Raw genomic sequence first — 24,382 nt, forward strand, 5'->3', positions numbered from 1 at the left:
GTATTTAATAGTTTAATTTAAATTTACATAAACGAATCTATTTTTTACTTAAAGATGAAGTTCTTAAAATCTATTCAATTATATTAATTGACACTTTTTTGCCATATTTTTTTAAGTAGACACTGGTGAAATTTTTCTGAGTTTACTGTATGCAGCCTAGTACGAAGATGTCATTGGTGGGCCCCATGGATAGTCCTTCATTAGAGAGAGAGAGAGAGAGAGAGAGAGAGAGAGAGAGAGAGAGAGAGAGAGAGAGAGAGAAAAGGCTGAAGCTTCTATGTTGAATAGTTTTTGAGTTATAAGCATTTTTGCATGTCTAGGCACCCCCTTTCCAGGTAGAGCATCTCCTCAATTATGCAGTCTATCGTAAAACAGTTGGCTGGTGCAGTGTAGGTTGAACTCATCGACATTCCTGCCAAATTTCATATTGAAATTGCAGAAAAAACCAAACAAACTAAAGTATGAAAACAATATGATCCCCGCTATGTGTGCGGGGGTCATATTAATTATTATTCCTTATTACTGTTGAAGTGAAAATCTGAAGAAATTAAATACATTTAGATTCAGGAACAGATCATCAAGTGAATGCAGTTAATATAACAGGGCTTTACAAACAAAAAGTGTTATATTTTAGTATTACAAGGGAAACTCCCCTCACCATTTACTATAATTTATTATGTGATGTCATTGTGAGGTCTTGTTCATAAATGGGTTTCATATTTTGTTAAAAGTTGACAAGCATGAACCGAGCAGTGTTCCTTCAACTGTGAATGATTTTCGTGACGTGAGAGAGTTTCGTGTCAAACCGTAGCTTCTTTATAGTGAAAAGAGACACCGATATTTCCCTCTGAGGGTAAGATCCGGTTGTGTGCTGCTGTGTGCGTGCCGTGCGAGGTCAAGTACGTGAGAAGCAGGAGGCCAGCTCGCTGTGGCAGCAGTGCCACAGGGGTTACATCAGTGTACTTCTATACTCACGGAGCACTGTTACTGACAAAATGCATCCCCTTTCCACTCGCTTTACTCTCAACCATCAAACCTGAGAGCTTATGCCGAGTTGTGTCTGCACACCGGGATCAGCACCTGAGGGAACGTGTTCCAGCCACAGGGTGTGTCCACATCGCAGCTTGTTAGCACGACAGAGAGAAGGAAGTTGAGGTTCGGGCTAGAGAAAACCTTTGAGACATCTTGCCACTTTCAACCAGGCTCATCATCATGCTTATAAATATTTCAGAAATTACTGCACGTCTTTTGGCTTTACTTTATTTAAATGAAAGTTTTACCACATGACTGTGTGCTATGAAATTAAGTTTAATTAGAGCCAGGCATCAAACTAGATGTGTCACAGTGAATGTACGTCTTAGTAGATTCTTGTGTTTTATCTTGTGTTTATTTCTGTTAGTTTGTTACAGTGTTACGTTTCCTTAGTTAGTTTGTGCTCTTCTGTCCCGTCATGCACACCTTCACCTGTTCCCTGTTACCATTACACCTGCCTTCAATCTCCTCATCGTCACAGGTCCTTTAAGTCTCACAGTCTTCACCTCACCTGTAATCTGGCATTGCATTCCAAGCCTTGATCAGATTTCTGTGAGTTTGCATCTTTTGCTGCCACACCAGCCTTTTGTTTAGTAATACTTATAATAATTAAATCTTCTAGTTTTCATTTCAGCTCCTCACATTGGTTTGCATTCTTGACTCCAAACAGTATTCAAACAGTAACATTTTCATTCACAATTTCAGGGTTGTATCTTCATCTGACAACAAAACCGAAAAAAAATATTCATGATAGCAGCGTTAGTGGTAAACTAGCTCTGTTAATTGAACATTTTTGTGAACACAAAGTAGAAAAGAAGCAAATGTTCCAGTGAGCTGGCATAAAGCAGAATGCTAATGTGACATGAAGATGCAATCCTTATGTAAATTTACTTAGGATGTAATTTAGTGACATTTTCCAACTTCTATTTTTAGATTTTAACCCGTAAAAATAGGTGGTGAATGTTAACTGGTATTTTTAGAACTCTAAACCCCATTTAGGAAACCAGTGAAGAGAAGCCATGAGTGGGAATATGTGTTAATGAGTACCTGGTGTGTTCTGGTTAATAAGTGATGCAGAGATGCTATAAACCAATATGTAAAGCATTGAAATAGTCCAACCAAGAGGTAATGAAGCATAAATTACTTCTTCAATATCTTTAGTAGCTTAGACACGACTTTACCTTGCCAATCAGTATTAACTGAAAAAAAGTTAACCAATTTGACTTCAGCTTGTAACTTCTAGCTCATTTAAAATCTTTCAACTAAGTTTTAAACAAGTTCTGATGAATGTGACTGTGACCCATCACATCGAACCGAGGTTTAAGCAGCAAAGTGGTATGTAAAGAAATATTGATAAAATGATTTATTTAATCGCTTTTTTTAAATACTGAGCCCACAAGGGGACATGGGGGATTTTTTTTGTTTTGCGTTCCCACGCAAAAGTATTGTGTTACCTCGCAATACCTTTTGCGTTCCCTTGCAAAAGTTGTTTATCACTGTTGTGCCTGCCAGTTTATTAAGAAACTCACATGTTCACCATTAGCGAGTTAGCCTACTGCTTTAATTCAGCTTTAGAATGAATATATCACACAGCCACACATGGAAGTATGTCATATGCCGATATTTTAACACAGTGCAGCCACGCAACATCAATGTCAATTTCACGAACTTGTGGCGACACATCCTGCTTTGGTAACCAGATATTTCAAAATAAAAGTCTGATTTAATTCAGTTCACAAATCAAACTTTTGCATGGGAACGCAAAACAATATTGCGAGGTAACGCAAAAGTATTGCGAGGGAACACAAAAGTATTGCGAGGGAACGCAAAAGTATTGCGAGGCAACTCAAAAGTATTGCGAGTTAACGCAAAAGTATTGTGAGGGAACGCAAAGGCATTGCGAGGTAACGCAAAAGTATTGCGAGGGAACGCAAAAGTATTGCGAGGTAACGCAAAAGTATTGCGAGGTAACGCAAAAGTATTGCGAGGGAACGCAAAGGTATTGCATGGGAACGCAAAAGAAAAAAAATCCCCTCGTGTCCCCTCGCGGGCTCCATATTTAAACAGTAGCATCAACAACAACAACAACAACAACAACTACAACAACAACAACAAAACATTTTCTATGCAAGCTAGCAAAGCTTTTTTTCTTTTTCTATCTGTATAATATTGTTTGAGGTTTCCTTTTTAAAATTACACCAAAAATGCCTCATTAAGACAACCTAAAAATAGTATTTAGCCCAAACATTAATGAGTTATCCTGATTAGGAAGACAAATCAAGCCATATCTCTGGGACCAATCATGACATCAAGATGATCCAGGTGTCCAAATGTAGCTCAAAAAGCAGGGATCTGAAAATTTGCTGAGGTGATTTTGGGCCAACTTTTATTTAATTTTCATTTTGATGTGATGAGTCTCATATTTCATGAGTATAACATTAACATTAGAGCTTAGTGAATAGCCCCATTCACAGCTTGTGTCCTTGACTGCAGAATAACCATGAAATACTGCACACGGGCATGTATGACATTTATGGTTAGTCTGTCTGTGGAAAAGCATTTCATGGCCGTCAAACTTTTCCTGTAGGCATGTCAGAATTAACATCACTTATGAAGAACATGACTTCCTCATAGCACAATGAAACATGAGTCACGCTCAACATCGTCCGAACGCAAACTGTGCTAATTGAACTGTTCCCGTTTGGTGCGGCAGCAGAAACGTCATAGATGTGGGCACTGAACAGTAAAGATGATTGAAATCATTGGCCACCTTCCACTTTTTCGTCCCATTAATAATTTCTTAAGAAGCTGTACAGTCACTTGTGATGTGAGTATGACGTTTGATTTCCTGGACAGCTAAATTAAACAATCGTTGGTGTTCTGTTGATAAAAGCAAACAGCAGCAGAACATGAAGCGGGCCTGCTGACACACCTGGATTTGAATTCTAAAGCCGCTCTTCAACAGCAAACACATCGGTCTTGTGCTGCAAAAAAAGGCTTAAAAATATTAATATTCTCCATATAACTATATCCTGTGATTGTGACTGAACAGTGTATACTGAATGAGAAATGGCAGCACCTAATTGTTTAGTCAGCATTGTTGTGATCTCTGGAGTGGGAAGCGAGCGTCAGACCACCTGTGATTAAAATAATGACTTGTATCTAGAAGGAAATCAGTTATTACTGGGGGCTGAAAGCTGACAAAAAATGTTTATTTACTTTTTTCCATAAGAAAACTGTTTTTCATCAGAGCAGATGAATACAACGTTTTGAAAGAAAACCTCTACTTATTCTTTGCTGCAAAATACATTTATTTTTCACTCCACAACACATTAACCCATCTGCCTCAAATTAGCCCCAAAGAAAAAAAAATATACAGTAATAATTACCTCGACACCATAGCTTTGAATTGCTGATGAAACTATTTTAAAATAGAGGTCCTTGACTTTATTTTTGTCCTGTATGTCCATCTTTTGTTCCCAGTTTTTTTTTAATACGCCAAGCTCATTCTCAGTGAGACTAATCCGGTTTGAATTTAGAGGAAATTCCCTAAATTACCACATTAAACACCTTAAACTGAATTATCTTAACCATAGGAAGACAGTGACTAAGCTCATATAGGAGTTTAATTTAAAGCTTTCGGTTCAACCCATTTATAAAACTGGAGACCCATGGGATGGAGGAAGATGGTGGGGGTCTGACAAAACACCACAGTACCACAGCACCCTGAAACAGCTGTCAAAGAGCCTCTTCTGAAATTAAATTTCTGTGGGCTTCACATCAGATGTTCCTGTTAAGACAATAAATGCACTCTGGCCACATCCTGGCAGCAGAGTGTGCAGATCAGAAAAACTTCATCTGGCAGAATAATGACTGATTGAGTCTAATCTTTTTTCTGATGGAACACTGTTTGAAAGGATGACCTCTGTTCTTTTATCAGATCATGTGAATAAGAGCTGCAAGTTTTTTTTTCTTTTTGTAATCAAAGAACACATTGAAAATGTAGTAATACCACTCAAAATATATGAAATTCTTGATTTTACCTTGATAAAACAAAAACACGTCTCCTTGTCTCATCGTGCAGAGGCGAGGGGTGAACTTTATTTCTATTTAACTACTACAGGATTAGGTGGAATTTAATTTCATTTGTTTGTCTTGTGCATTGACATTTCAGGTGATTTAGCTGGAAACCCACTTTATCTAGAAACCCAGAATGCTTGATACTTGGAGGGAATCTGGAGAAAAGTACATTTCTTTTAATTTGTGTAAAGGTGCTTAAAGGGGACATATCATGCAAATACATGTTTTAGCCCTTAAACGTATTTACCAGTAGTTGTGTATTTGGAGGAGCTGTGTTGATATCTTTATATTCTATTTGGGTCATAATTTTCAACCCCTTCAGTTCTCTGTATTTTCTATGACCTTTTCTGAACTATTACATCAAAATAATTTGCCAAAGAGTTTAAAAAATAAGGTCTGGACTTACCGATTACATTTGATGGCTTTCATTCTCCTCTGGCTCTGGGTCAGACTCTGGCTCCAATATGTGAGTCTGGATGGGCAAGACTTCCCTTGTTGACATATTTTAATAAATTTGTAAATAAAATGTTTCTGTGCTGCTATATAGTCATGAACCTCTCTATAAAACTAGAATGGAGTGGTCTGGGGGGCATGGCGTGAAGCAACTCGTTTGGATTTAAAGAGACAACCTCAAAACGAGTTGATCTGAGACACACCTCAGAAAAGCCACCTACTTCGAATGTTATCATCCATTAAATGGACGATATTAGTCATTAGCAAGTCCATGGAATGGCTTCAGAATGTCCCGACTGTAGCTCCTAGTGGGTTCTCCGTCCCATAGAATGGACTGATAACATCAGAACCGGCTAGTTAGTATGAGGCATAAAGCCACTAACATTTTTTATGCAATCAGGTTAATATGAGGCATAAAACCACTAAGGTTAATATGAGGCATAAAACCACTAAGGTTAATATGAGGCATAAAACCACTAAGGTTAATGTGAGGCATAAAGCCAGTAAGGTTAATTTTAGAGAAAATGGTCATGGCCTTCGATAAAGTAAACCATTATTGCAGGCCCAATGTAGGGCAATGGGTAGAGCGCCGGACCAGAGAGTGGGAGAGCAAGGACCGAGACCAGGCACGGGCAGCAAGAAAACAGCAAGAAAACCACCACACACACCCCCACCCCCACCCCGGACAAAAAAAATTAAAATATGTTTTGGTTATTTACACATTCAATGTCATTGATATGTTAAATCACTAGGAGGCACTGTCGGGACAGTCTGAAGCCATTCTATGGGACTGATAACCTGCTAGAAGGCACAGTTGGGACAGACTGAAGCCACTCTATGGGACTGATAACCTGCTAGAAGGCACAGTTGGGACAGACTGAAGCCACTCTTTGGGACTGATAACCGTTAATAAGTCAATTTAATGGACTGATAACATCAGAATATGCTGGAAAACCTGTGAAAGAGGGGCTTGTGGAGTTACAATATGAAGGAATTCAGACCAAAGCATTGACGTTCCACTTTATATAGACCCCAAATTAATGATTTGAATGTGAAAAAGAATGATTTAAAAGCATGCCATGTCTCCTTTGAAGTGTTAGACGATAAGACTGAATGTCAACTTGTAGTAAAATTAAATATACAAGAAAAGTGTAGCATCTATGACAGTGTTTTTCAACCCTGGTATTCAAGGCACACTGTCCTGCATCTTTTAGATGTTTCCCTGCTTCAACACAGCTGATTTTAATTGATAACTGATTAACAGGCTTTTGTTGAACTGCAATCAGCTGAATCAGGTGTGTTAAAGCAGGGAAACTTGTAAAACATGCAGTTTTGACAGTGTGTCATATATTCCTTCATGCAGAGGATATTTCTTCTAAAATGCAAGCTACACATATATATCATATATTGCAGAGGTAAATATGCAGATATAATTTATTTCATGACATGGAAACATGTTTTGTGCATCCTGCTCTAACTAAATTACAAATTTATCTCTTGCTCCATCCTGTCATCACTCATGAACAAGACTCCCAAATACTTGTACCAGGGATTTTTATAGTATATTTTGTGTTCTAAACAACATAAACAAAAGTATGTTTGGCTCACTGGTAAATTAAAAACTTCTGCTCATTAACAGATTTGTTTCAGGCTTTACATGTTTTGTTTTTTTTACCACTCCTTGTATGCATTCATGCAATATTAAAATGAGCCCATAGTGCTTGTGTTTTTAGATCCACTCAGTTTTGGAATCTCACTTGAAGAAATTGAATATCTTGTTGAACCTAAATCTGAACTGCAATCGGAAGCTAAACTGCGCTTGAGTGTGTTGACACCCACGCACTATTGACATAAATAATGCAGGACAACAAAACAGAGTCTTTATGCTATTTTTGAAAATTCTACATAGCTTAATGCTGCTCTTAATCAAATCAGAGGCCTTTAGAGAAGAGCTTTTGGGTGCTTTCTGCCTCATTTAGCCAGTTTGAACTATTCTCTTTCACATCATCTGTCAGCCGCACGTTTGTTGAAGTTTAATGAATTGCAGCCTGCGTTGGCTGTAATTCTCTAATTAGCTGCTGACTTGCTGCAGGCCACAGCCATCAGTGGTGAATAACTATACTGAATACAAATTTTTGTTGTGATGTCAGTTTTCCTCTAAAGTCTGTGCTTTTAATCAGAACTGTGCATATTTCACTTAGCTTTAATGGGAGTTTTGTCTTGATGCTGCAGCTCTTAGTGGAATGGCTCCTGTTGATCCAGCTCTCCTGGTGCTCGGGTCATTATACAGGTGGTGAAGGAGGAGGGAGAAGACGGGGGGGTGCATTTATCGGTGGTAATTCCAGATGCTCGCTGATTGTTCTCTGCATTTGTGCTTCTTGTAACTCTGACTTCCTTCCACTCTACACAGATGGAGCTGTCAGCTTCATTATGGATATGAAATGATTAAAACTCCAGTCAGCAAACCACTGCTGATAGAATGGGTCTTGTTAGTTGGTCTGTGGGATGAAAGACAGAATGTTACCTGTTGATTGTGAAATAAAAATGGTCCATAAATGCATAGAAGATTCTGTAGAGCCCAAAAAATGTTTTATGGGTCAGACTGTTTGACTAAGATCATCTAATTTTGAGAAATGATTTAGGTATTATAATACATTTAGTTATATTGCGGTTAAAGTTTAGACATACATGTCAAGTTGAACAGATTTCTCTCCCATTTTGTATGTCTATAGAAATATAGCACAATGCTACAAATTTGTTTTCAAAAAAATTCCTTCAAATTAATTTAAGTCTCAGAGCCAGCAGGCTGTAAGGAAATATTTGTGCCAGCTTCTCGTCCTTCCCACCCTACTTCTCTTCCACTGCAGAAGCCTGATATTAGTATTGCTGTTGTGGACATTATACAGGGGTTGGACAATGAAACTGAAAAACCTGGTTTTAGACCACTATAATTTATTAGTATGGTGTAGCTTCCTTTTGCAGCCAGTACAGTGTCAATTCGTCTTGGGAATAACATAAACAAGTCCTGCACACCGGTCAGAGGGATTTTAAGGCATTCTTCTTGCAGGATAGTGGCCAGGTCAGTACGTGATGCTGTAGAGCAGGGGTGTCAAACCCCTGTCCTCGAGGGCCGCTATCCTGCATGTTTGAGGTTTTCTTGCTCCAACACACCTGATTTTGATCGCTGGGTGATTAACAGGCTTCTGCCCAATTTGAAGAGTTAATTCARTCACTGAATCAGGTGTGTTGGAGCTGGAAAACCTCTAAAACATGCAGGATAGTGGCCCTCGAGGACTGGAGTTTGACACCCCTGCTGTAGAGGAAAACATTCCTGACTCCCTCCTCCAAAACACCCCAAAGTGGCTCAATAAAATTTAGATATGGTGAGTGTGCAGGCCATGGGAGATGTTCAACTTCACTTTCATGCTCATCAAACCAATCTTTCACCAGTCTCGCTGTGTGTTTTGGTGCATTGTCATCCTGATACATGGCACCGTCTTCAGGATACAATGTTTGAACCATTGGATGCACATAGTCCTCCAGAACGGTTTGGTAGTCCTTGGCAGTGACATGCACATCTAGCACAAGTATTGGGCCAAGGGAATGCAATGATATGGCAGCCCAAACCATCACTAATCCACCCCTGTGCTTCACTCTGGGCATGCAACAGTCTGGGTGGTGTGCTTCTTTGGGACTTCTCCACACTGTAACTCTCCCAGATGTAGGGAAAACAGTAAAGGTTGACTCTTCAGAGAACAATACATGTTTCACATTGTCTACAGCCCAAAATTTGCACTCCTTGCATCATTGAAACCAACGTTTGGCATTGGCATGAGTGACCAAAGGTTTGGCTATAGCAGCCCTGCCATGTATATTGACCCTGTGGAGCTCCTGACAAACAGTTCTGGTGGAAACAGGAGAGTTGAGGTGCACATTTAATTCTGCCGTGGTTTTATGTTTTTTGGATACAATCCGGGTTAGCACCCGAACATCCCTTTCAGACAGCTTCCTCTTACGTCCACAGTTAATCCTGTTAGATGTGGTTCGTCCTTCTTGGTGGTATGCTGACATTACCCTGGATAACGTGGCTCTTGATACATCACAAAGACTTGCTGTCTTGGTCACAAATGCGCCAGCAAGATGTGCACCAACAATTTGTCCTCTTTTGAACTCTGGAATGTCACCCATAATTTTGTGTGCATTGCAATATTTTGAGCAAAACTGTGCTCTTACCCTGCTAATTGAACCTTCACACTCTGATGCAATGTGCAATTAATGAAGATTGGCCACCAGACTGGTCCAATTTTGCCATCAAACCTCCCACATTAAAATGACAGGTGTTTCACTTTCACTGTCCAAATACATACACACAAACCCACTTGTCAGATCACTGACATAGCTCTCTATTTCAGTTATTCCTGGCAGCGCATGTCACTATCACTATCATGATCAAACAGATACCGCTCGACCAAACGGCAACAAGCAATAAATCAATATCGGATGTTAATATCAGCCCAGTTTTACTTATCGGGCTGATAGCGATATGCTAAAAAAATGACCAACATTGGCTGATTCTGATGTTCATGTCGATATATCGTGCTTCATTTCCTCAGAGTAATCCTTTTTGAATACTTTGTGTTGGAAATGACCCTCAGCTACTTCCACAACAAATCCTATCTCAGTTTCTGGAAAAAATAATATTTTTCAGCTTTTTCTAAAGTTGCCTTGTTAGCACAACCAACTTAAGCTGACTTTAAAATAATATTAAGTTCTAGATGTAAATGTAATCATTACTTTCTGCTAGTTTAAAAAAATCCTGGTGCTGGGCAACGATACAGTCACTGACTAGATTACATCACCAATTAGTTTTAACTGATAAAGAATATGAAGGGAAATGAAAGTTTAGATGAAGGATGTAACCATGTAAATGAGTAAGTTTGCATTTCCTGCAAGGGAAACAGTACATACAAAATGAATGTTAAGTGTTTGACAATTCAATTTTTTAAAGATGTGAACAGTTTTTATACAGCATTTTGACTTGTTTTAGACCTGTAGAGGCGTACAGTACAGCCTCCTCAACAGTGAGAGACGCACTGAGACGGATAGAAACCACTTTTCCCAACAGTTACCATGGCAATCCAGTAAAATTGCCATAGCTCTCTGTATTGACTCACGATCAAGTGGGTAAAATGAATCTCTTTCTCAAGCGTTAAATCTGGACTTAAATGCTGATGTCTGGTGACAGGCGTGCGAAGTCAAACCCTCAGTCTCTGATTTACAGACAACTCAGCCAAAAGGAGGAGAATGGGGCGAGACTGAGCAGATGTTGCTTTACTTTTCTGTTCCTCCACCTTTTTCTTTGTGGCACATCTGCCTCAGAGAAGCAAAGAACAAAGTACAAACGTCGACTGAGAACACCGTTTTGAATTCAGGAGAATGCACTGTCAGTCAGAAAAGCCAAAGCAGAATAGAGATAAGATCGCTCATTTAAGTTTTATCCTTATTAGAAAAACTCAGAGCTTTTTTCAGACAGGAGATGGACTCAAGGCGCACAGTGTCTTTCACAGTCCATCCGCCCGTTAAACAGCACAGCTAAACATTGTTTTTCTTATATAAAAAAGAAGAAGAAAAAGTCTTCCATCAACGTGACAGCATGCTGACTTCAGGGTGGTTGTTTGAAGCTGCAGCAGATGCAATGGCACTTTACATCCACCGAAAAATTGCAGTCATTTTCATTTGTTTGCTACATGATGAGCTCTTGAGTGTTTCTCGCTGTTTCTAATACAGTCTCAGGATGAGTGTATCTCTCTTTCTGGGTAGCTATCATTGAGGCAATATACTCTCTGTACCCCATTTTCTTCTCTTTTTTTCCTTCTTTTTGGTCTATTTTACCTTTTACCAACAGGCTGGCTGAATTATGCAGCAATGCCTTTGACATTGAATGAAAAAGCATTTAGAGTAAGTGTGTCTGATCTCTCCCTCTTCACCTTACCTCTTCATTCTGTCTTGCTCCTCCATCTCTGCTGCTTTTGCAATAAGTGTTTTAGATTGCTTGGTTACTCAGTGGAAATCAGCCTAGATTGACATTTTGACATCAATGTTAATTGGAAATTCCTAACCATCAGCATTCAGCCTTTGACAGAAGTCCTCTCCCACTGTCCTGAGAAGGTGCCCGGTTGCTGTGGAGGCAATCTTGGATGGGTCAGAAAGGATATTAGCGTGTTCTGATTATGCCTGTGCAAATGTGCTCAGTGGTTTGTGGGAGTGAAGAGGCTCACGCTCTCCAAGCTGCAACTCTGTTCATAATGAGGGGCCTTCCCCACATTTTTCAGAAGCTTTTAAGCAAACACTGAGTGGGTGTATGAACCATTAGCTCCAAATGGCTTTTTGCAAAGAATGATGGATTCCGCAACATTCCAACAATCAGGCTTGCACATGAACAGAAATAAGTCATACATACATGGCCAGTAATTTAATAGTCATTTAAGGGGGACATCATTTGTCCGGCATTGCCTTGTTACAACTGTCTCTCTCTCAGAAGTCAAACTGCCTGCAATAAAGATGCTGTCATATAATTCACAATGTAATCAGCAGGAAGGCAAACCAGCTCTGCAAAAAGCTGATTTTTTTATAGCCGCATATGCAGATTTTATGTACGTATTAAGGGTGGAACAATTCTCTAAATTAGTGATGCAAAGTCCAGTTCAAGTCCTCAGTTATAGAGTAATGGAGCAGTGACAACGTCTTTCAGTCAGAAGCGCAGAAAGGTTTCTTTTCCAGTGTTTGCTGCAATAATCCATTAAAACCACTACAATTAAAGACAGAATTCACAACCCAAAAAAATCTCTACCATCATTTTAGGATAATTGTTTCAAAAACAACAACGTTTTTTGCATTATTTTGTAAAAATAAATACAAACGCTGCCAGCCACATTCAATTTTAGACACTAAGGACATTTTTTCCATCTCCAACGTGCACAAAACTGGTCTTTTAACCCAGAGCTTCTTCAAACTTTTTCATGCCATGGTCCCCAAATAGAGTTCACTTCTGGCCAGGGACACACACACACACACACAAACACACACACCCATGCATGCAAACAAACCCACAAATAAAACAATATGTAAAGGAACATCAATTTTAGAGTGTTTTTACTCACTTTTATTCATTTTAATAACTATTACATTTGTTTAGCTTAAGAATTTTATTAACTAACATGTTTTAAACTGTTATAAAGTTTTATGCTGGACTATATTCTGCCTGAAACTATACCTTTGTAACAAACTGCTGGCTATGACTGTTGTGGATAAAACAGAACAAAACAAATCAAACCTCTCTCAGCTTCTCTTAAATAACATTTCAACACATGAATTATAAATTATAGTTTAAAATAGTGAATAAAACATATTAGATTATATGATAATGATTTACAACTTATAATAGATTACATTTTTTCTTTTCAATAGCTTTCTGAGGCACCCTGTTAGCCCCTAGTGGGCCGCAGCCCTCTTTGAAAAACATTGTGCTAACTCAACATGGTCAACCATGTGCTGTGTAATCTCTGAATCCTTAAATGTGCCTTAAAAATCAGCTTAATGTTGTATTTGTGCAGCCGAGCCTCACGTTCTAGGCTTCATTTGTTTCATTAAGACACTGTACCAAGATTGTATGCATATTTTGGCCCCAAATGGCAGCCTGATGTAACATTTAATGAGCTCCTCTGACTTAAGTACCCTGCCTAAACTACACACAGTGTTCTTGTTTACCATCTGTGTCAGTAAGCTTCCTCTTATCTAAATTAATATAGTAGTTTCTATTGGAAGCTGAGATAAAGCAGAGCCTAATTCAGCTTTATAATGGGCTTTAATCAGTTACATTTTTACAGGGCAAATTTACCAAGTGCAGTTTGCAGTTCAAACTCTCCTAGCTGCAGGGTTGCTCTTTTTAATCTGTTGTCAATACAAGGTAAATTCTCTGAGGACACTTCAGCTATTGATTAGGGTCAAAGGCAAGTTCACTTGTGCCTGAAGTTGAACAGATGTTTGTTTAAAACCGAACAATTTTCAACTTCAGCACCAGCCAGAAGCAGACAGAGAAGCAGATGGAAGATAGAAAGGAGGCTCGCTAAAAATGCAAATGACTTTCCAGATAAGTTAATGTGCCTTTGTCATGCCAAGAGACTTGGTTGCACTGGGAAAGGCTAACCAGAAATATCATTAGTTTGAGGTTGACCGGCTTGGCCTTTTCCACACAAAGTTTATTATCAGGGAAGCAGGGGAGAGCTGGTGTTCTTTTCCAAAATGACCAAGAGTAGCACTTCCTTTTGAGCGTTTTCAAGAGACAAATTGGCCTGGATCAGCAGCTAGGCGGCTGACTGATGGAGAGGTGAGATGTATACGGGCCGCATGGGCATTTTCATCACTACGGCCTTTCTTATTTATTTATTTTGTTCTCCTGCAGCGAGTCACCTGCTGCAGTGTGTCATTCTGTCCCGACTGCTCTCAAGCTCCATCACTCAGCCACACAAATACACCTTAAAGTGCAGCGCAGTGGTCTTGAACTAATCCTTACTTTAAACATGTACTACACAGTTTTGTTTGTGGATTACTGTCTTTGATAAAAGAAAGAGGAGATCAGCACCATGAGAGTCTTAAGAGTGTAAATCAGAACACTGCATTTCTACTTCAGTTATCAAGAACAAACGGGGCGAGATGAGAACATTTTGGATCTTCGCTCACATGTATGCTGTGTAAGATGTCTCAAATAAGAACAAGGTCAAATGATCCCATTAAACTATGGCAACATTTTTTTTTTACTGTCCAAACAGCTCAACAGAACAAAGCCTTAACCCAAACACTTGGAAGATGTCAGTGTGTGAAATTGTGATTACATGGTTTTCACAGGTTGGACTGATTATACAAAGGCTTGGGGGTTTTGTAATCCTCCTTGAATCAAATAACACCAGGAAGATTACAAATTTGTTTCTAATGCTCAGATGACTGCTCAGGATCCAGCAGACGTGTGTTATCTCTTCACCAGTACCTGCTGCCTTTTTTAACTTGTGAAATAATTGGGTTTTATTTTCACATTTTTTTCCACCGGATAGATATTCAGAGATCAATTAAAGTAGTACACTGAGGTTTAAGACAACGCAAGGCGTGTCAAAGTTTAACATCAGCAGGTCGGAGCTTTGACCCGTGAAAACGTCCAGTCTTCTGTTAATTAGCTCTTTAGTTCAGAGGTAAATAAGTGTAGCACAGACGAAAAACAGATATAAATAAGCACAAAAAGGATGCAACGATGCATCTGTGATTTCTTTCAAACTACATTATTTCAAATTTTGACATTTACAATAAATCAAACCGCTATGGGTGATGCAAAAACACCCCCTCCCCTCCACAAACTCCTCCTTTATTTTCCTTTTACAGATTTATCACTCAGCTGCCTTGCAGAAACGAGGCTCTAATGAAGCAACTGCAAGCCATCCATCATCAAATAGGAAATAAAGTTGGCGACAAACTAAAAGTTGCCGTCAAGTTTAAGAGAAGCACAAAATAGAACTTAAAGAAGACCTCAACGTACTGAACACACAAACAACTCCAAAGGAATGCAAATGTTGTTTGGTAGCTGAACGTGAAAGCATATTTTTTGTGATGTGTGCCATTTTTAAAGTAGGTGATTCTGCTCATTTAAATAGGTTCCACTGCTGTTTCCCTCAAAGGCCCTAAATATCAATTAATGTGTCTCTCTGCAGCACTCCATCTGTCTCTGTTTTCAAAGTGTGCAGATTACCTTTCAGGATTATCCTTTTGATTGCTTTTTTTGATACACGATACCAACATTTGCTCCCATTTAATGCTGACATGAAAACCTTGGGGCATTATTTCTTTCATTGAGGTGAATAAATGTAAAATCACACCAGGTCTTATTAAAATGAAGTCCTGTTCAGGAGTAGAATTAGGTTTGAGTTTGTTTTTTTAATGTCACAAAAAGGAAATGTTACACAATAAAAAACAATCTCATTAATCTCACCATATAATTATTTAATCACTGAGAAATTGCGACTTGTAATGTTTTATCTTTTGAGTGAGCTGCCCTAGAAACTTGGTGCAAGTTCATCAAGTTTAATCAAAACAAGAAACAAAAGAAGCACACCCCTCAGCAGTGTGAACAGCAGGGTGCCTCTGAAAATAGGGGAGGAAATTATTTGCTAATGTTTATTTCTGTTTGTCTGCAGGTTTGGCAGTTCACCAGATTATCACAATCACTGTGTCTCTCATCATGGTTATTGCAGCCTTGATCACAACACTTGTCCTTAAAAACTGGTAGGAAAGATTCCTTTACGTTTGATTCACAGCATTGTGTTTTTTTTTTTAAATTTTATTTATGTTTTGTTTCTCCAGAATTTTTAACAGTTGAACCGAAGGTACCAGGTATGATTTTATGTTCGCTTCTTGTCTTTGGTGCGTGTTTTTGTAGCTGTGCACAGTCTGGAAATGGCCGCCACAATAGCCATCAGAGAAAGATCCACCAGCAAGAGGAAAGCTGCCAAAACCTGACAGACTTCACCCCGGCCCGAGTGCCGAGCAAGGTGGACATCTTCACTGCCTACAACGACAGCCTGCAGTGCTCGCACGAGTGCGTCCGGACTGCCGTGCCCATCTACACCGATGAGATGATCCAGCAGACACCTGTCTTCAAGACTTCTTACAACGGAAACAGGTGTGAAGGACGGACCTAAAAGAATAGGTCACTTTTGAAGTGATAGCTATCAGTAATTAGCATCTTCTTAAACTTGACTGTTATTGTTGCATTTTAAGAAAAGAAATGCTGAATTTACCTAACCAAATTACGTTTGGTTCCACTAAATTGAGTTGAGACAGTTTATGCTTTACATTAACTCAGCTCAGTTTAGTGGAACCAGTTGACATAACTTGGTTAAGCAAATTCAGCATGTGTTTGGTTAGCTTTTAGCTTAGCTTAGATGAAGACTTGTGCCCTTTTCTTTGCACTCTGTGCTTTGATGTTGTGACTGATAAAGTATTGACCATTTGACAAGAAAATCAGTTCATAAATGACCAGACTATCCCTTTATTGGAAAGTAAACATACTGCATTCTAAATTATATATTTTTCAAGTCAGAAATGTCTAAAGATTTTTGTCAATAGAATATGAGTTGTATTCTTCACAAAAAAGCATGAAAAATATTAGAACAAGTGACAAAACAGAAAATTTCCATCAAAATGACAATCTTGGATTCATTTTTTTGCCGCGTTTTTCCTTTCAGTCCCAATCAGTTTGAGTCAGATGTTTGTTTGAACAAACCTCAACACAAATTGGTTGCTTTTAATACTAGTAACCTTTGCAGAATTCTTCACCCATGTGACTCTGTGACTCAGTCAAGGCATCTCACAAAATGCATGTTGCTATTTAATTTTTCAGTTTTTATTTGGCCTTCATTTTATGGTAACACTCTAGAAGTACTTTAATATAAGCATTTGCATGCAAAAACATATACATAGTATATGTATGAAAAAATGAGTTATTAAGCATGAATAAACAATAAGTAAGTAATAAGCCTTTATGGGTAAAGCATTAATAAATGTGTTAATTTATAGCTTAATAAGTATGAATCATCCTTAGTTAATGATGTTTTCAAGGTTAACTAACCATTTTATTATTGATTAGGCGGCTAAATAAGGTGTAGTTGTTATCTAAAGTTCTTACTGTACTTTAAATGGCAAATATAATATAGGTTAAAATAATGTTGCTCAATAAACTCATGTTTAAATCACAGAAACAGGTAAAGGTTGCTTTCTCCTCCATTTTATTTCAAGTGGCAGGTGTGCTTGGCAGTCATTATGTAGGAGGTTTGACAGTAAATTGGCAGAGAATTTACTGTGTTTATTATAGTCTGAGTGAATGAGAGCAACGGTCATCGAAGCTACCAGGCCAGCAAAGATGAAAACACCTACTCAGTGCAGCCGAACCCTTGTTACGGATTCATTGCAGCACATTGGCAGGGAGGGTAAAAATGATTTATTTAGTGTCTATATTTAACGAGAACAGGTAATAAAAAATTTTATTGGTATATTTTACATGCTTAACAACGTCACTGCTGATAAGTGAAGCAGTTTTTTTGTGTTTGAATGGGACAGCGTTACAGTGTTGACTGGGCCACCGAAGGGTAACTAGGAAAATAATTAGACCTTGAAGGTGGCACATTGTAAAATCACAGGTGTAAAAGGTTTCTGGTTTATATTACCTTGGCTGCAATCAGTTTAATCTTCTAATCATTTTCGTCCCCCCCCCCCACCCCCAACAGGCCTTCTCCCACTGAAAGACAACTGATACCCGTGGCCTTTGTGTCGGAGAAATGGTTCGAAATCTCTTGTTGACGAGCTGAAAGGCTTTCTTCATCTTCTGTGGGAATAACATCCCGAATTCACGCTCTGGTGGGTACTGTTCCACTTAGTCTCCCCTCTGCAAATCATCATCTGAGGCTTAACTACCTCCATCCTCATGGTGATGCTGCCCCACCTTGGGAATAGAGAGGAACTTGGCACATGTTTGTGATTTGTGACAAAATTATGTTCTTTTCTGTGCACTGCGCTGTTGTGAAAAAAATGGGTTGTTAATCCACTTCAGAACAAGTCTTTGTTGGTGATAAAAGACCAACTATCCATAAATTAGCACTGTATGGTCACAATTAATTCAATCTTGAGATCCAAAACATTGAAAAGAAAACAAACCATTTTCAACGTTTTCAGAGTTTCTATAGATGCAGAGCACCAGAAAGAAATTTCACTTAATCAAGACACATTTTTTATGCACAACAAAAATAAAGCAGAATGGCCCAGCATATTGGAATTCAAAGTGTCAACATTAAACACATGCTCCGGCCTCACAGTGTTGGTGAGAGCCAGGGGGAGGTGTAACGTTTGCTATTGACCCAGATTTTCAAAGGAATTTATTGCCTACAGGTAATGTAGAGAGAGGACAGAGCCTAACTGTTGTCTGGACACACATTATTCACTTCAGTTTCAATGGCATGCTCTCAGTGCTGCAATCTTGAAGTAAACAGGTCTTATCTCTGCAGACTGAATGTAGGTATTAGGTTTAAGTGATTTTGGTACCGTGTACAACTGTAGTGTGGCTTTTAAAAACAAAAAAAAAGGTTGCATGCTTTTTACTGGTTAGATTATGTTGCCATTCCTCAATACGAATGAAAATAAATTTTAAAATTATGTCTATGGCTACGCTCACACTGCAGGTCTTAATCCTTAGCTCAATTTTTTTTTTTTGCAAAAATAGGATTTTTTTGTGTGTGGATGTCTACATTATATTTTAAAAGCAATCATTATACTCCAGTATGAACCCCTCAAGACAATGATACGACCCACATGAGCCAAAATAGACATGATATCACATTCAGCTCGCTGTTTACAGAAGTAGCCAATGGATGCTACATGTTAGTATGTCGATTCTGTGTAATCAGAGCTGATTAAATAACTACTTGTTCAGTTCACTGTTTACATTTAAGCTGCCCTCTGACATACTGCTCCGGTGCAGCTTTTTTTATTTTTGCAAGAGCAACATGCTAAAACTAAAACATCGATTTAGTAACTTTAGTTTCAATACAGTCCAAGACAGATGTTACTAATATGTGCTGTTATGGATTCTCACCACTAATACTCATACATTTGGTTCTGCTCAGCTGCACAGTTCACTGCCATTCGTTTGCACCCCTATTTATGCAGCGTCTGGTGCGAAGCACAGAGGAGCTTCGAGAAGCGGAAATGTAAGATTGTGCCATAAATCCAGTGATGAATGTGGAAGTCAGAGCAAATTAATTAATTTTGTGCAAGACGGACTCCACACAGTTTAAACTGCATTGCTGTCACCTTTTTGAAACTTCTGCTTTCAGAATAAAATCCATGTGTATTATTTGTGTATGCATATGCTGCATGCTGCACGTTACCGTTTCCCAAACAGAACGATGCATTTTGACAGCATTTGTGTATAAATATACCAAATTTATTAATATGGCTAGGATTTTGACAAAATTACTCTTCCTTTGGTGAATTATTTTGAAAATACAGATGGTGTGCTCCTTCCGTTTCCTGTTGTGCAGTGCAATTTTTGTAGTTTGACACCAGAGCAGCTCCGGCGTCCGGCAAAAATAAGATTGAATCTAATTTTGGTGGATCAGTGTCTGCAGGGCAGTGGCGAGCGGACACCACAAATGCTCTCAAAAATTATAATGGTTGCATATTTACTGCAGAGGGGTCGGACCCTGTGTAAATTGGGGGGTCAGTCATCCAGGACATGGAAAATTAAAAGAAAAAAGCCAAACCAACTTGGTTTTTTGTTCTGTATCTGGAGGCATTTGGAGTTAAAACTGCTCTCAATTCTACAAAATTGGACCGATCTGCCCACCTTGATGAAGTAAAAGTTGGATTCAATTAGACATGAGCGTTCAGACTGCAGTTTTTTTGAACAACAACAGATATGTATCCAATTTAGTACCACATACTGAAAAGGTCTGGGTCGGATTTGAAAAAGTCAGATTTGTCACTTTCAGACTGGCAGGAAAAAAAAATCTGATATGGGTCGCATGAAAGGAAAAAAAAAGGGATTTGGGTTGGTTTGCCTGCAGTATGATTGTAGCCAATGTTGTTGTGGCCTCACAATGAGTAACTTCAGTATTTTTTTCTTTTCTCTTATTTCCACAGGATCCTGTTGGAAACAAGAAACACAGAAAACAGCTTATTTTGTAAAATAGTGTAATCACTTCTCGGACACTGGTGAAGATATTTATTTTTTTATAGACATCAAGAAGGGCAGCCGAAATGTGCTGCCTCGTTTTCTTTCCAGAAATCTACATTCATTTAGATATAGAGTATATATAGATATATTTACAGGATGTATGGAACTAGACTGTGGACATCACGGATGTCAGAAGGAAAACGTTGGAGAATTGGGGAAAAAAAAGAAGAAGAAGAAGAAGCCCAAGGAGCTGCTTTGGGTGGAAGATGAACTGTATAATGTGCCAATAATGCCACTATGTGCCACAACCTGGTTAGATGGAAATTTTACAATACATGAAGGACTAAACAAAGAGAGTTATATTAACCCTGTATCAACTCCAGTTATGTTTTTTCCTTTATTTTTTAACAAAATGTAAAAATACTATAAATGTATTTGAAAATGTTTTCAAATAGTTTTAAGAAATGTGTTACAAGAGAATCTAAAACATATTTATATAAATCATTATTCTATGAGATTTGGAAGAGAGGCAATGGAAACAGAGGTGATTTATGCTTTATTTGACAGAAGAAAAAAAATTCTATCAGTCCCATTTTAAAATCAGAATAGTTTGTCTATTTTTGTACACTTAAGAGCCTGCCACAGTCCTAACAGTGGAAGTCAGGATTACTGGAGACCACTGTTTAAATAGTTTGAATATGAGCCCCTAACTAAGATAACAACACAAAAAAACAACACCACAATGCAAATCAATTCATTGCCTACATCAACTGCTTATTGTGTGAGGTCTGTGTGTGATTTGGGTTATCGGAAAGCATACAAAAGTTTTGTGTGGTTGTGGTGCATGCTTTAACAAATTGCACAGCAGAGAAATCATACAAAATTGGAATCAAGACAACCACAGCGTACTGAAGAGAGATTGACAGGATTCAAACTGGTTTTTGGTATGTCAATTAAAAACAATACATCGTACATATATTACCTGAGAAAGCAGCTGTTTTAGACAAAATTCTCACACTCAGTTATGAGTTACGTTTTCTGGAAGAAAGAACATGAAATAACAGAAAAACAGGTTGTGAGGAAGTCCCAACGTGGTGTCCCTCAAGACCCAAATGATCTGCATGATGTTCGTTTTATTTCTTCTTTTTTTTTTTTTAAAGGGACTAAGTTGGAAGGAATTCTCTTTTTGGATGTGATGTGAAGGTCAGCTCTCTCCAAACGCTGGTTCACTTAAATATTTGAGAAGAATATTTCCACCATATTAGATATTCAGCTGTCACAGCTGGGATGATGGGAATGTGGACAGATTGTTTTAATTTGTGCTGAAGGAAGGTGGGCAAAATTTATTCGAGATCTGACACTTCCTCTCGGTTTAGATACGGTAAAGTATCAAGACCAGCCAATTACCCGCTACTAAATTAGCTTAAACTGTCTCTGAAGTCGAGTTTGGCTACTGTATCTCAGTGATTGAGAAGGATAGAAATGTCCAATTAATTTTATTATTATTAATCGTCAGGCTTCAGTTACCTTTGTGCTATGAAGCTTTTGTAGACGTTGTCTAATAATCTACCTTTTAGTGTGCTGTAGATTTGTACAAAGCACAAATACAATTCTGTAATTGTAAACATTTCTGGCTGCTAACAGCAATATGTACAGATTTAAACTATGGGTCCACTGGATGTTTACAATTACTTTCCTGTAATTTACTGATGTGGTTTCTAGACTCAGTTCCTAAAAAGGGAACCAAAGATAACAGGTTGTCCCAGTATGTCCAGTTTAGTTGTTTTCACACATGAACTCCGGAGATGTTCAAGGAAACGTGTGGACAGTTTGATCCAGATTTTTTGTTTTCCCTACGAAAGCCGTTCACACAGGCATTTTACAGTGGAGGAGATTTCCTCTGGAGATTTGCTCTCACAGAGAGGAATGTGACAGAAGGAAAGTGGGGAAGTATCTCACTAGACCACTCGACTGCACATAATAAATAAAGTATTGTATCAAGTCATTAAAAAACATTGAAAAGTAACTATTAGCACTGCACAGGCAAGCTCTTTCGATCACTTACTGTAAATTCTCCAGACGATTTGTTTTTACTTCTCTTCTGGGGATTTTTTTCTGCTGCTAAAACAACAAAAAACAAAACAAATTAAAAAAAATCTAAAAAGTTCAGATCAAAAATGGCTAATTGAGTTTTACAACATAAGCGCATCAGTGCATGTGTGAAAACGACGTTTGTGTAAACGTGAGCCATTTTTGTTACAAAGATGGTTTGGGGTAAACACTGTAAAACCTCTGCTTTGGCCCATTCACACCATAAAAACCACTCATGAATGACCCCCCCCCCCCCCCCCCCCCCCCCCCACACACACACACACACACACACACACACCCCACCCCCCAGCAGTTCAGCCTTACACCAGTCGGGCTGTGTTGCTTCTTTTACATAACATCTTTTTTTTGAATGAAGAGTACTTATCTTATTTGCCAGAGGGGTTATGAAACTCAATGTAAATTATACACGTGTAAATGTATTTTCTATATATTTGCTTCGACTTGTGTACAGGTGTGTTCTATTTTTCAAAAGCTTTGCCTTTTTTTCGGGAGAAAAGGTTCCAGCTAGGTCGGGGATAGTGTCTTTGTTTACACATGTTATCTACAGTATTTCTTTCAAAAACACAAAAAACTAACCTTGTGCCAAGCTTCTTCTCAGCACTTTCAAGCAGTACTTGTATTATATCTTTAGCTAACCAGTATAATACTTCAGTAGACGCTGCAACAGTTTGCTGAATTAGGAGGTGATTTCCAGGTGGAGTCTCGGAGAGTTACAGTGCTGAGTGGTTTTTTCAGGTGTTGTGAGCATATCTTGAGTTTGAATCCATTCGTGGATGGCTGGAAACCAATGACTTGATCTTCTTCACAGTATTTATGAGTAGAATTTAATATAAAGTTTAAAAGAAGAAAAAAAGGGAATTCCAACAGTAGCTGCCAAGAAACAACTAAACTCGATCTAGACTGGGTTGCATCCATTTGTTCTGTTTGTCATTTTGTGTTTGTATATTTACGTTGCTACGAATGCCCGGGGAATGATAGAATTTGTCACGTTCTTCACCGGAATGATGGCAAAAACACGTTACCTTTGTTTTTGTTGGTGAATGCAATGAGGAAAAGAGAAGTTCACAGTTTTATTCTTACTGATGTGATCACTACAGTCAAAGAAAACGAATAAAAAAGAAAAATCAGAGCTGATGGGAAAGCAGATTTTTCATCGTTTAAATTTTTTTTGCCATATTTGAACCGTTTTTAAACAAATCAGCCATGACAGCAAGAGCTCTCTTTTCAGTTCTGACGTAAACAAACAACCAGGGTGGTGTCTGACGACAGCTGTTGAACAATTGCATATATTTGCATTACCCATTAGCATACTGGTGTTTAGTTCAAAGCACTCTGTGCCTGAATATAGCTTTGTGGTAGATTTTCAATGTTTTGTAGCTTTGGCCATCTTTGATTGGAATGTACAATGAAAATTCTTATCTGAAGGCTGTAAACTTGTTGTCTTGGTATAAAAACTACAAAAGAACATGCTTATATGTGTTTTTTTGACATTATCTTAAAAAATCTTGATAACATTATAATCTCATGAATACAAAGCTCGTTATGTCATGATAAAACAGTTATAAGGCCCTTTTCAATATATATATATTCAGTCCTTTATTTTTTTATAAAATTTTCTTTGTAATTTTTTTTTTGTTGAAAAGAAAAAGGCCAAAGGTATAGCAAAGGTATTTTTCAACAAAACATAGACAAGATAGTTATGCTGGCTGTTGATTCAAATTAAAATTTTCCATCAAGGACAATTTATCATTAAACAACAAATGGTCATGACCATGCCATGAAATAATAAAACTGGGTATAGTATAAAAACAAGAAAGTTTTCCACCTTAATCATCAACAACTTCAAATAAAAAAATAAACAGTAGCAGGTATGGAAAAAAAATAAAATTAATAAATAAGTAGGTCTCCTGGACTGGAGGACCTATTAAATTTATT

At 38.1% G+C, this 24,382-nt stretch overlaps 1 protein-coding gene across 1 annotated transcript in view; it reads left to right on the forward strand.

The window, feature by feature from the left end:
* ajap1 (adherens junctions associated protein 1) overlaps window positions 1-22,671 on the forward strand; it is a 48,242-nt gene extending 25,571 nt beyond the window's left edge. The window contains exons 3-6 of the mRNA XM_014020397.1: window positions 15,804-15,891; window positions 16,046-16,288; window positions 17,892-18,021; window positions 20,302-22,671. Of these exons, the coding sequence (XP_013875851.1) occupies window positions 15,804-15,891; window positions 16,046-16,288; window positions 17,892-17,964 (404 nt within the window). The 3' untranslated portion in view covers window positions 17,965-18,021; window positions 20,302-22,671. The remainder of the gene's footprint in view (window positions 1-15,803; window positions 15,892-16,045; window positions 16,289-17,891; window positions 18,022-20,301) is intronic.
* The last annotated feature ends 1,711 nt before the right edge of the window (window positions 22,672-24,382 follow it).

This window comes from Austrofundulus limnaeus, unplaced genomic scaffold (genome assembly GCF_001266775.1).
Source record: "Austrofundulus limnaeus strain Quisiro unplaced genomic scaffold, Austrofundulus_limnaeus-1.0 Scaffold251, whole genome shotgun sequence".
Classification (NCBI taxonomy): Eukaryota; Metazoa; Chordata; class Actinopteri; order Cyprinodontiformes; family Rivulidae; genus Austrofundulus; species Austrofundulus limnaeus.